Source organism: Cheilinus undulatus, linkage group 21 (assembly GCF_018320785.1).
Source record: "Cheilinus undulatus linkage group 21, ASM1832078v1, whole genome shotgun sequence".
Classification (NCBI taxonomy): Eukaryota; Metazoa; Chordata; class Actinopteri; order Labriformes; family Labridae; genus Cheilinus; species Cheilinus undulatus.
This window is the reverse complement of record NC_054885.1, coordinates 23,263,484-23,275,975: the sequence shown is the minus strand read 5'-3', so window position 1 is coordinate 23,275,975 and position 12,492 is coordinate 23,263,484. Positions and strand designations below refer to the sequence as shown.

At 38.3% G+C, this 12,492-nt stretch overlaps 1 protein-coding gene across 1 annotated transcript; it reads right to left on the bottom strand.

Moving 5' to 3' along the window:
- Positions 1-2,751: 2,751 nt before the first annotated feature.
- On the bottom strand, positions 2,752-10,965 carry tnnt1 (troponin T type 1 (skeletal, slow)). The gene is made up of 13 exons (XM_041778120.1): positions 10,940-10,965; positions 10,804-10,817; positions 10,643-10,702; positions 10,371-10,388; positions 7,737-7,758; positions 7,598-7,658; positions 6,423-6,539; positions 5,248-5,325; positions 4,971-5,084; positions 4,769-4,878; positions 3,372-3,462; positions 3,035-3,075; positions 2,752-2,936 (listed from the first exon to the last, which is right to left on the bottom strand). Exons 1-13 carry the CDS (start codon positions 10,963-10,965, stop codon positions 2,891-2,893), a joined length of 798 nt encoding a protein of 265 aa, XP_041634054.1. The 3' UTR covers positions 2,752-2,890.
- Positions 10,966-12,492: the final 1,527 nt, after the last annotated feature.

Sequence of the window (12,492 nt, the reverse complement as noted above, 5' to 3'; positions counted from 1 at the left end):
TGTCACATTCATTTTTACCATCTAGCTTTCCAAGCTGCCATGAAGCATCCCCACAGCATGATGCTGCCATCTCTGTGCTTCACAGTGGGGATGGTTCGTTTGTGGTGATGTGCAGAGTTTGGTGTTCACCAAACATAGCGTCTTGTCTGATGGCCAAAAACTATTTTGGTCTCATCAGACCAAAGACCTTTCTTCGACTTGACCAGTCCAAGCCATCCTAAATGCCATTTGATGGACTCTAATTGAGATTTAATGAGTTTTCTTCAACAGTGGCTTTCTCTTTGCCACTCTCCCATAAAGTTTTGACTGGTGAAGAACCAGGGCAACACTTGTATTCTCTTCCATTTCAGCCGCTGAGGCTTGTAACTCCTTCACAGAGTCAAAGAGGTCAAAGGCCTCTCTCACTAGTCTCCCTCTTGCAAGGTCACTTAGTCTGTGGTCCAGGCAGACTTCCACATATTCCTTTGTTTTCTGGAAGAAATGGATGTAACTGAACTCTTAGGAATGTTCAGTGCCTTGGACTTTCTAAACATCCTCTGACTTATACTCTTCAGTAACTTTGTCTTTCTTGCCTGGAGTGTTCTTTTGTCTTCATGGTAGCTAGGAATACTGATAAACAAGTGACTGGACCCTCCAGACACAGGTGTCTTTATACTACAATCACTTGAGATGCATACACTGCACTCAGGTGATCCCTATTTCACTACTTGTGAGCCTAATTGGCTGGACCTTACTTAAATTAGGCCAGTCCCCTTAAAGGGGGTGAATATTTATATATTTATGCAGGCACTTATTTTACATTCAATATTTTTGTTTAATTGACATTACTTTGTAGAAATTGATTTGCACTTTGACATTAAAAAGTTTTTTGTGTTTTTTGTATTTTCTTGCATATATATATTTATCTAATTATTAAGTGGTTTTTTTTTTTTTTTTGTCAAAAAACCATTGCAGAGCAGAATCCATGAAAGGGTAAAACTCCCAACGTGGTAAATACTTTTTATGTCTGTTTTATGTCTGCAATGAGTGGGCAGTGAAAGTACAGTGCTGAGTAAAGAAGAAGGGCTAGAAAGATTTTTACGTTGACCTACAAAATGTATTCAATTTATTCCTGAGTCAGAATGGAAAGTTTAAAGAAAGCTCCTCAAAGTTTTCCATAGATTTTGTTTTCATGAATGTCCCCAGAGGATGTACATTCCTGGATGGCAGACAACCTGACAATAAAATCTCTCTGGCTCTATCTTTGGCATTGAAATACAATATTTATTTTTTATTCATGACCAAACAAAATAGGCAATTTCTCACTGGTATGCTCTAAACTGACCATAAACCAAAAAACACTGTGGATGGACACCAAAACTGGATGAAAATAACCTTCACATTTGACAGCACAAGCTAGTCAGTGCAGGATCCTTTGTGCAAAATTGTTTTAATGACCCCTAAAGAAATGACCATTTTCATCCACCTGAGGGAGCTCTTTACTCTTATTTCGTATTGTTAGACATACTGTACACAGGGCAGTGTGTTGCGTAGGCCTAAATTATTTGTTCACAGTGACCATGCTTTTTCATTTTGATTTTTTTTTCTTTTTATTTTCTTTTTTTTGCAGTCAACACACTGATGATCGCTGATTGTATCAGTGCTCCTTCTTCTGTCTTGTTGTCTCTCTCCATCGGCTGGTTGAAGGTGGGGGGGGTAAAGCGTAACCTGACTTGTCAGATGGATGTGTTTCACACATCCATCTGGGAAAGCTTCAATAGGAAACGTTTGGGAAAAGGCAGAGGCTTTGAAAAAACTCCGAGTGTGATTGGATGAACGTTCTGTCTGTAACATCTCTACGGGCCAATCAGAGCAACAAAACACGTGACGTAGCTGTTATCGAGCTGGGCATGCGCAACTACCAAGGAATAACGCGAAACATGGCGACTATAAACATGTAAGTACTCAACTTTTGTTGATTTTTTTAGGGAAAAAAAAACCCACTGCTGTTCTTTGTTCTTCTTTTAACGAAGAATTGTTGTCAGGTTCTGATAAAACTGGCGTTTTAGCAGCATCCACACTAATCTCTTCTGACATAATTGCACAAACCTCTTGCTGCTGCTTGTTTACGTCACGACTGTGCCGCGCCTGAAAGTACTGCCCCTCGTCACTGATTGGTCCTGTCACTTTCCAACCGGGCCCAAACGGTTCAGATGGGAGCTTTGCAAGATGGATTTGCCTGAAAAACAAGGAAACAGGCGTATCCATCTTCTTTGCAAGGTTAGGTAAAGCCAACTTGTTTAATTTCTGCACCCAGGCTGACTAGGCCTGGGTATTTAAACTGCTGTAAATTACCCTATTCCTTTTTGATACTCACCTTTACTACACAAAAGTTGCTGTAAACCAGTTTAGGACATTCCTTGAATTTATGTATGAAAGGGTCATATTGGCACATGTGCTGCCAAGAGAGAAACATATTGATTTGTTGCTTGAGGTTTTCTCCTTTGCATGTGTGTAGACTTCAACTCTTTCTCTTTAGAGCATTCACTTTTGCAGCCAACTCCTCTGCAGTTTGAGTCTTCAACAGTGATGTGACATTTATATAAACCAGAGAGAAGCAGCTAAAAGCATAGTTATTTGTCTCTGCACTGTAATCAACACACAATGGAACTGGATTTGAATGCAGTCATCAAAATATTGGCTGAATGAAACAAGAAGATGTTGTTTTATTATCAATATATTTTATCAAGAAGAAACATTAAACATCTTTCACACACACAGAAAAGGTCGACAGAGTGACTACGGCACTAGCAGATCATATAGAGAAAATGCGTGCTTCTCCATCAACCATAAACTGTCTTCATCACAATCATTAGGCAACAATTTCAGCTTTTTTCTTCATTTCTCCTCTTCACTTCCAGCGTCCACCCACCTTCCCTTTACCATGGCCCTTTTTACTGCAAGAGGGAGAGAAGAGGACAGAAAGGATGTGACAGACAGTAAAGAAACAGAAGATCAGCTTTTCACTGTTCTTATGGTTAATATAGCTACTCACAATTTCTGAGCATGTTGGATTCTGTTCAGCAGCACAATGATCTGAAAAGTAAAACACACAAAAGAATTGATTCTAGACTATCTAGAGATAGTCAGCAGAATATATATATATTTTTAAAAAAACGGAAGCCAATAAAACACAAAAATATTCAACTAAGGATTGATTTTACAAGCTCAGCATTTGAACAGTAATACAGCATGTTCTTGCTAAAATACCAAAGTTATGTCATGAAAAGAATCAATTCAAGGGTTTCTACAAGGGTCTTTGTTTTTTCTCAGGTCCAGCCATGGAAGTATATGATTTTCTCTTTTTTTTTTTTTTTAAATCACAGTGGTACCTCATATTTCTGGTGCTTCATGTGCTCCATATAGTCAAACTTCTCAGACTCCAGCTGATAGATCCAGTTCCACATCTCCTGGGCCCGTTGCCTTGAAAACATAGACACACTGTTTAGATCAGTCTTCTGTAATTTGGCTCAAATGTGAGAGCCTAAATCTAATCTAAAAAAAATCACCTTACAGTAATCCATTTTAATGCTAGTAGCAGTCATATTTGATTCATATTGCTCTTTTAAAATTCCTGACAAGAACATTGACCACCAGGTTCTTGGTCACCACTCTTACTAAGGCCCTTCTCCCCAGTTGCTCACTTTGGCTCAGACACCAGCTCTTGGGTGAGTCCTGGTTGTGCCAAACTTCTATTTGACAATCATGGAGGCCACTGTGCTCTTGGGAACCTTAAGAACAGCAGAAAGTTTTTGTAGTCTTCCCCAGATCTGTGCCTGTCAACAATCCTGTGTCTGAGCTCTGCCAGCCAGTCCTTTGACCTCATGGCTTGGTTTTTGCTCTGATATGCACTGACAGCTGTTAGGCTTTCTATAGAGAGGTGCGTGCCTTTCCAGATCATGTCCAATCAATTTATTTTACCACAGGTGGACTCCAGTTAAGACATAGAAACATCTCAGCAAAGACTGAGAGAAATGGGAGGCACCTATGCTAACTCAAGTATTTTTGCAAAGGGTCTAAATACTTGTGTCAATATGAAATTTCAGTTCACTTATAATAAATCTGCAAAGAAATCTTAAAATTCTGATTTCAGTTTAACAGTTTTTTTTCTACTGTAGCATTAGGTTGAAACAACGAAACTGAAAAAAATGAAGGGGTCTAAATACTTTCTCAATGCACTGTAGTAACAACAGGTAACTGGATGGATCTACTAATGAAGAAGCTTTTCATGGGACAAATGCTGGTAGAAACAAAGAATGGAGTCACCTTTTTTATACTTCCCAGCGTACTCTAGGCAAATGTTTCTCAACTGGTGAGTCCAGACCCAAAAGTAGGTCATGGAAACCTTTTCAGTGGGTTGCAAAGGTGTGCCAGAAAAAACAAGTGTGCCATAAAGTTAATGAAAACCCTTGGATTAGCCACATTTTACTGTCTGAGGGCCAAATTGTGTGGGTTTTTTTTTTGCACTAAATAAATCTGATCAAAAGTTTGGGTTACAATTTCTCATTGACAAGTTGTTGGTGGGTCAAGAAGCTCAACCTGCTGAGAATCACTGCTTTAGGCTATCATTACTAACTCGTAAAAACGCTTTGTCATTCTTAGGTCAGATGCCGTCATGGAGGTCAGGCTCATGTGATGAAAACTAAACTATTTTGATTTAATGGGAGCTTTAAAGCTGCTGTAGTGTAGCATCAATGTGCAGCTTTCTAAAAATCCAATGGATTCTCACCGGAGTCCATCCTCTCTCATATTTTCGATACCCAGTGGCTCTCGTCTCTCAGCGAGAGTCTTCTTCTTGATCTCTCTGCCTGTAAGACGCTTCCCCTTCCTTGACTCGGCCTGAGACAGAACACACACATTCATCAGTGTTTTATCACCAATAACATCTGACAATAACAGCTGTTGTAACAGAATATTAGCAGCTTTCTGACCTTGGCCAGGAAGCCTCCAAAGTTTGCTCCCATGCCAGACAGCACTTTCTTCTTCTTGGCCTCATCATCAGCCTTCTTCTTGGCTTCCTCTTCCTCTTTTCTGTGGCGTTCCTCCTGAGAGAAGATTAAGATAGAGTGATTAGAAAGCAAGAAGATGATAAGAGTAGCTTTTCTTAAATTTAACATTTAATAGTGGCTTCACTAGTGGCTCGCTAAGAGACTGGATCCATTATATTTAGCCATCCAGTGTGAACAATTTGTGATTTGTGTGAAGTACCGCGATCCTGTTCTGTCTGTCCTTCTCCTTCTCTGCTCTGACCCGCTGGATCTCAGCTCGCTCTGACCGACGACGCTCCTGATTGAAAGAAACAGAGAGGTCTTCAGATCAAGTAAATTACATAAGTGTCAACTCAAATATGACAAACAGGTATGTTTGATTATCTAGCTAAACTTGTTCTGCAACAACCTGTGCTCTAACTGGCATCCTTAATGTCGACATATTGTAAAAAAATTAATAATATTGAATTACTGAATTAATTAATGTCTTATGTTGTAGAATGGTTGGATTCAGTCACTCATTATAAGGCTGACAGTGTGATATTTTGGCAGCCCCCCGGTATATTTACAGCCACCCAAGTATAATTGACAACCATTTTACTTGTTTTTAAAACCCAGATATAATCACCATCCATGCATGCACGAGACGCATCAACTAGGCAGTAAATTCACCATTTTAGAAGCGGCACCACATATTAAAATTAAGCTCATCAATTTAACATTATTCTGCAGATGATTGCTGACAATAATAAAAAACACAATAAAATAAAAATAAAAATATGCTTGTGCCAAACTTCTTCCATTTTATAGAGGTAACTGTGCTCTTGGGAACTTTCAGTGCTACAGAATTTATTTTGTAGCCTTCAGCAGATCTGTTTGATGTAACAACCCTGTCTCTCTGAGCTCTGCAGGCAGTTCCTTTGACCTCATAGCTTGGCGTTGTTGTCTGATATGCGCTGCCAACTGTGAGGCCTTCTGAAATGAGGTGTGTGCCTTTCCAAATCATGTCCAATCAATTTAATTGACCACAGGTGGACTCCAATCAGGGTGTAGAAACATCTCAGGAAAGATCAAGTGAGATGGGAGGCACCTGAGCTAAAGGAGGTCTGAATACTTTCTAAATGCGCTCTACTGTAAGTATTCACATGCAAATCTCCTGCAATGATTATGGAATTACAGACTCAACTTCTCAAAAACCACAGATGTTATTTGAGCATCTTTTTGGAAAGTTCTACTGATGAATACCATTAAAAGGGCAGAAACGTACAGAAAATAAATTCTCTCTACCACCCAAGTATAGTATCATAGCAGGAGAGGAACGCTGAAGGCTGGAAGGATTTGACTCTGCTTCTGTGATGTATGATGATAGGTTATAACATATCTAAGAGAACTTACAATTCGATCCTTCAGACCGATAAGTTCTTCCTCGTCCTTTTTCCTCTGCTCAAAGTGGACGTCGATCAGAGTGTGCAGCTCCAGTAAGTCCTTCTCCATACGCTTTCTGTGGATGTCCTGTTGGAACAAGCAAGTGTTTATCTCTCTACAGGTATCTCTCCAATCTGGTTCAACTGAAACTTCTCCACTGACTTATCATTTGATGTCTTTGATGTCTCAAATTTAGAGGCTCACAAAGGTTTGGAACAAGTCTTGGCAAGTATAATCAAAGAAGACACACTAGAATAATTTACCCTCTTTTCCCCTTTTGAATATAGTACTTGACATGACATTTGACATTTTATGCATTGTAAAACAGAATAATTAAAACCTTTACAGTTTTTTAAGATTCCATCAAAAACATCAACTGAAATTGGCGAGAGCGTTTTTCATTTATGAACAAATCCCTACACACAATAACCGTCCCCCACTTGGAGGAAAGTTCCACCCTCCCCTACTGATTCTCTCAGCTACCAGCTGAAATGTTGGATAGCTCAGTGGGTTACCCTGCTGACTATGGTTTGAATCCCAGTCTAAACTTTGGGGGAAAAAAGTGTTGGTAATATCATGAGTGCTGCATCCATTTCCTGAGAGGGGAGTGGTCAGGGGCGGAGTTAGACAGCTAATTACCATTTAAAGCCACAGACACAGAAACAGCTCGTTCTGAGAAGGGCTGTAAAGGGGTTTTTAGACATGCAAAAATCCAATACTGGAGTGTTTTTTCAGCAATAAACTTCACAGGCGTGTTTTGGGGACCTCTAAGAACAATATAAACTTGTCTATAAAGGGTAAAATATGTCCCCTTTAAACAACATGATTTTGTGAGCGCTGAAAAAAAATTCTGAAGCAAGTCCTTTATATATTAATCCAAAAATAAACTTGTGAATCTTTTGTGTGCACGTGTTACTTTTGAGACTACTCTAGCCTCACATATGCATGCCTAAAGTTGATCTTATAACATTTTCTCTACCACACAGACATACTTAACTAAGACTAAGCATGCATATTGGAGAGAAGAGCTAAATCTTCACCAAGACTAACATCCTTGTTTTTTGATTTTAACTGTCAAGCAGCTGAATCATAAAAATAAAAAGAATAAAATCAAAGAATAAAATGAAGCCAATGTTCTAACTTACATCAAAGTCCACTCTCTCCCCTTCTGGGATCTTTGGTGGGGCGAGTTGAGGAACCATCGGCCTGTTAACAGAAAGTAAACATAAGACACAGTAATAACATAATAAACATAATAAACTGAGAAATACAGCTTGAACCTACTTTGGCTTGGGTCGCTCCTCCTCTGTAGATGAAATTTTAAAAAATGAAAGAAAACGGAGTCAGATAACAAGATAGTTTTTTCAAGAGGCCATCAAAGGCTGATATGGTATTGTTGTGTCTGAAAGCAAAACAGGCATGCACTCAGGCAAAGGGAAGGGAGCACAAAGTCAAACATTTTCAATCAGTTATGATTAAAATAAACAGCAAGGATGATACTCATATAAGATCTCTGCCAATCCAGGTTCATACTGAACTTCTCCACTACTGGGTCATTCTTGGTTTTATCTTTTGCTCTATAAAGGTAGAGATTGTCTACAAAAAGTATTTGAATGATTAGGAATTATTAAGGGAAAAAATACACTAGAAAGTCCAACACTCATTTTCAAAGGGGAAAAAACTGATCAAAAATCAATGTTAGATGGTTTATTTAAGGAGGAAAACAGAGACGATGACTGAGGTGGCTGACATGGGGCCGGGGCTTGGGAGAAAACCTTGAGTTTGTACTATTTCTCACCTTCCTCGTGGGCTTCTTGATCTGATGGACCAGCCACATAAAGACAGAATGAAAGATGGGAGGATGGTGATAAAAACAGCACATGGAGCAGTTAAGGAGTTACCCATGATGGAAACACAATAAGAACGTAATGGAAAAGCCAGGTGAGGGGATGTGGAGAGGGAGAGTGGGATGAGAAATTTGGGATTTGAAATAAAAGCAAGAGGACATAATGAAATAGATACAAGGAGTCACAAAACAGACAAAAAGAAGTAAAGGATTATCCAAGATGGTCAAAGAGTGAAAATAAAAATAGTGAGAAAACAAAATGACATTTATGGAGAGGTAAGGAGAGAAGAGGTGAGGATGGATTGAGATAAGTACAGAGTTAATCTCTGATAATGCAACAAACATCAACAAATAGGCTGACTGTTTACTCCTGTGTGTTGGATGAGAATATATGTACTGCTCTAATGTTCCACAGTTAGTCTTGCTAAGAACAATAGTCAACACAAGGAAACACCAGCCTCGCTCTGTCCAAAGGTCAAAGGTCTTTATATTAGCATCTCTGATAAACAAAATTTAAGGGTGGTTTAGCTCGCTTTTTGCCAGCCTTTGTGCGAAACTAATCACTTGCTAACTTTAGCCTCATATTAACCATTAAACATTCGAGTTATGTAACACGATAGTAAAACAGCCGTGTTTGCTAACATTTTTGACTTGCTCCAAAACTATCATTTCCTATCATGCAATGTGAGCCACATCATTCACTAGCATAATGCTCACTGTGGCTGTACGGAAATGTAGTTTTGTGGCATATTCTCTCAACATTCATTATAACACCATGCATTTGTGGATAACTTTGCTCTTGCAAAAAACAATTTCAGTGATTTTTTTCCTAGACTGAGGCATTGGCTTTAACTTTAAAGGACAAGGTAACAATGTAGCTACCTGCTGAGCACTTTTAAATTCAAAGACTCAAAAACAAACAAACAAAAAAAGGGTTTCCATATATTTCATTTATGAATTTACAAAACTAAAGCAACAGGCTCACCTGGATTTAAATCAACAGAAAACAATTTATAGAGCAGAACTACCATCTGCTATACATGCATGTGTATTATAATAAATGTTGTGAAACATAAAAAGGTTGATGCTGTAAATAAACATTGCACAAACTTCCAGAGAACATGTTCTGAAACAGAAGTATCAGACTGGATATTTCCATCATCCCAAATTTGTTTCATTTGGTGAAAATCAAGAGGACCACATGAAAGTCTTGAAAGACAGCTGTGATTTTGTAATATCTTTAAAACTGGAGCAATGAAGATTTATAAGTACAAAGAAAATGTAAATAATCTTACAGTGAATCCTTAAATGTATTGCTTATCAGTCCCCTGTAGTCTGCGATCAAAACTATTTCACTGTTTCAACTGAGTCCTGTTTAGTAACAAATTAGAACAAAAAACAGGACACCAAATATCGAGAGTTGCTTCAATAATATTGGTCTTCTATTGTGCCATGTAGATTTATTTGCATTAATGGTTAAAGTCTGGGAGGTATTAAAAAAGCTGAAAAAAAAACAGACTGTATACAAAAACTGACAACTTGGTGTTTACCTCATGGGGCTATGATGAAACAATAAGTTCAACATAAACTCCCATTTTAGACCAGCTCAACTTTTTCCTTCATTAAAGATGGCCAACATGTGTATTTGGATGATACATTTTATGTGTTGATCATTTTTATTATTTTTAAAATTGTTTACTGTATAAATTGAGAAAAAGTTAGGTGCAGTTAAAAGTCGTCAAGGGTTCTAGATGATAGAAATATCACAGGTGAATTTTCAAAAATGCTCAGAGCAGCAAAAGAAGCAGAAAAATATTTACAGCACAAAGGCCCAATCAAGTGTAAATGGAAATGCACCAATATATAATTTTGTCCTTAAATTGCGTAAAGCATATTTTGCAAATATAATGCAGGCAAAAGAAACTTTTTAATCATTTCAAAAGCCCAGGTATCAGATCAGAGCTCTAAAGGTTGAGCTGGGGCATCATGACTTTAGATACACCTTTTCCCTGCATTAAAGTAATAGCTAAATAAGGTGTCTGAAATCGTGGGATATGGCATAAACACTCTACCTTGGTAGTCGTGTTGATCTGATGGCCCAAACCAGCACAGTGTCAACCAATAGGGAAGAAAAATGGAAGGAGAATTGACAGATCAGGGTTATACATCTATGATTAACTCACAGTTATTAATAAGTTGGAACTACTGCCAGGTTCATTAGAGTAGAATAAAAATAAACCATAAATAATGAATAAGAAAACCCCTTGATGTTTATTCAAACACACTAGTTTTCCCCCAGACTTCAAATGTAACACCCCAATACATCTGAATCTCCAAGTCTTACCTCCCCCATCCTCCTCTGTCTGCTCAGGCTCGTCCTCCTGCTGCTCCTCCTCCTGCTCCTCTGCAGACCCAGGAAAACGTAAATATCATGATTGATGTCAGTTCTTTTGTTTGAAGGGACTCAAGTAAGTAGCATAAATGGAGAAATGTTACTGAACCTACCCTCTGCCTGCTCCCTGCACAGACAAAGGAAAAGTGAACGAACATATTCATGAGTTTATATCACAGTTAATATATTTATACTGAGATAAACAAGCTATGATGAATGATCAGTATTGAGGGATGGCACCCTACTCACTCGTACTCCTCTTCTACGTCAGACATGACTGCAGTAAATGAAAACAAAGGGCAAAGAAATCATCAGGATACACACAAAACAGATCAGAGAGAAAGAAAGAGAGTGAATGATGCTTTAATTAATTCAGATAAGCTAAAGGAAGCAGTTACTCAGAGAAGCTCTGCTAAAATGTTGAAACTAAATATCCCAATTCACTTTCCCAGTGACTGGAAAAATATTAACTTATAGTAAAAGTAAGAGGAAAACATAAAACAACAGTCAATATGGAAAAACATCTTAAGTTCTTTGGTGATGTAAAATAGTCTAATAATAATAATAGTCTATTAAAGGGACTTTGAGGGTGAAAGACTGTAAGAGATAAATAAACGCAAGACTCCAAGGAGCATTTAATAATCTGATTGCAGATGGAATAAATGATTTTAAATGGTGGTTAGTTTTACAAACAGGTAAACATAAGGACATCAAAATGGCAACAGAGAAAATTCACTAGAAAGTACAGTTGAAACCAGAAGTTTACATACACTATATAAAAAGGCACATAAACTTTTTTTTCTCACCGTCTAACATTAAATCAGATTAAACTTTTCCTGTTTTTGGTCAATTAGGATTACCAAAATTATTTCTATTTGCTAAATGCCAGAATAATGAGAAAATGATTTTTTTAGACAATTTTTTGTTATTTTCTTGAGAGTCAGAAGTTTACATACACCAAGATTACTATGCCTTTAAACAGGTTGGGAAAGCCCAGATGATGATGTCTTGTCTTTGGAAGCCTCTGATAGGTTTATTGACAACATTTGAGTTAATTAGAGGCACACCTGTGGATGTATTTTAAGGCACACCTGAAACACACTGCTTCTTTGTGTAACATCATGGGAAAATCAAAACAAATCAGCCAAGATATCAAGAAGAGAATTGTGGACTTGCACAAGTCTGGTTCATCCTTGGGTGCAATTTCCAGATGCCTGAAGGTGCCACGTTCATCTGTTCAAACAATTACACGCAAATATAAACACCATGGGAATGTCCAGCCATCATACCACTCAGGAAGGAGACGGGTTCTGTGTCCCAGAGATGAACGTGCTTTGGTCCAAAAAGTGCATCTCAACCCAAGAACAAAAGCAAAAGACCTAGTGAAGATGCTGGCTGAAGCTGGTAAGAGTGTGTCATTATCAACAGTCAAACGAGTCCTGTACCGACATGGGCTGAAAGGCCACTCTCCCAGGAAGAAGCCATTACTCCAAAAGAAACATAAAAAAAGCCAGATTACAGTTTGCAAATTCACACAGGGACAAAGACTTTTGGAGACATGTTCTGCGGTCTGACGAATCTAAAATTGAACTTTTTGGCCATAATGACCATTGTTACATTTGGAGAAAAAAGGGGGAAGCTCGCAAGCCTGAGAACACGGGTGGCAGCATCATGTTGTGGAGTTGTTTTGCTGCAGGAGGGACTGGTGCACTTCACAAAATAGATGGCATCATGAGGAAAGAACATTATGTGGAAATACTGAAGCAACATCTCAAGACATCAACCAGGAAGTTAAAGCTTGG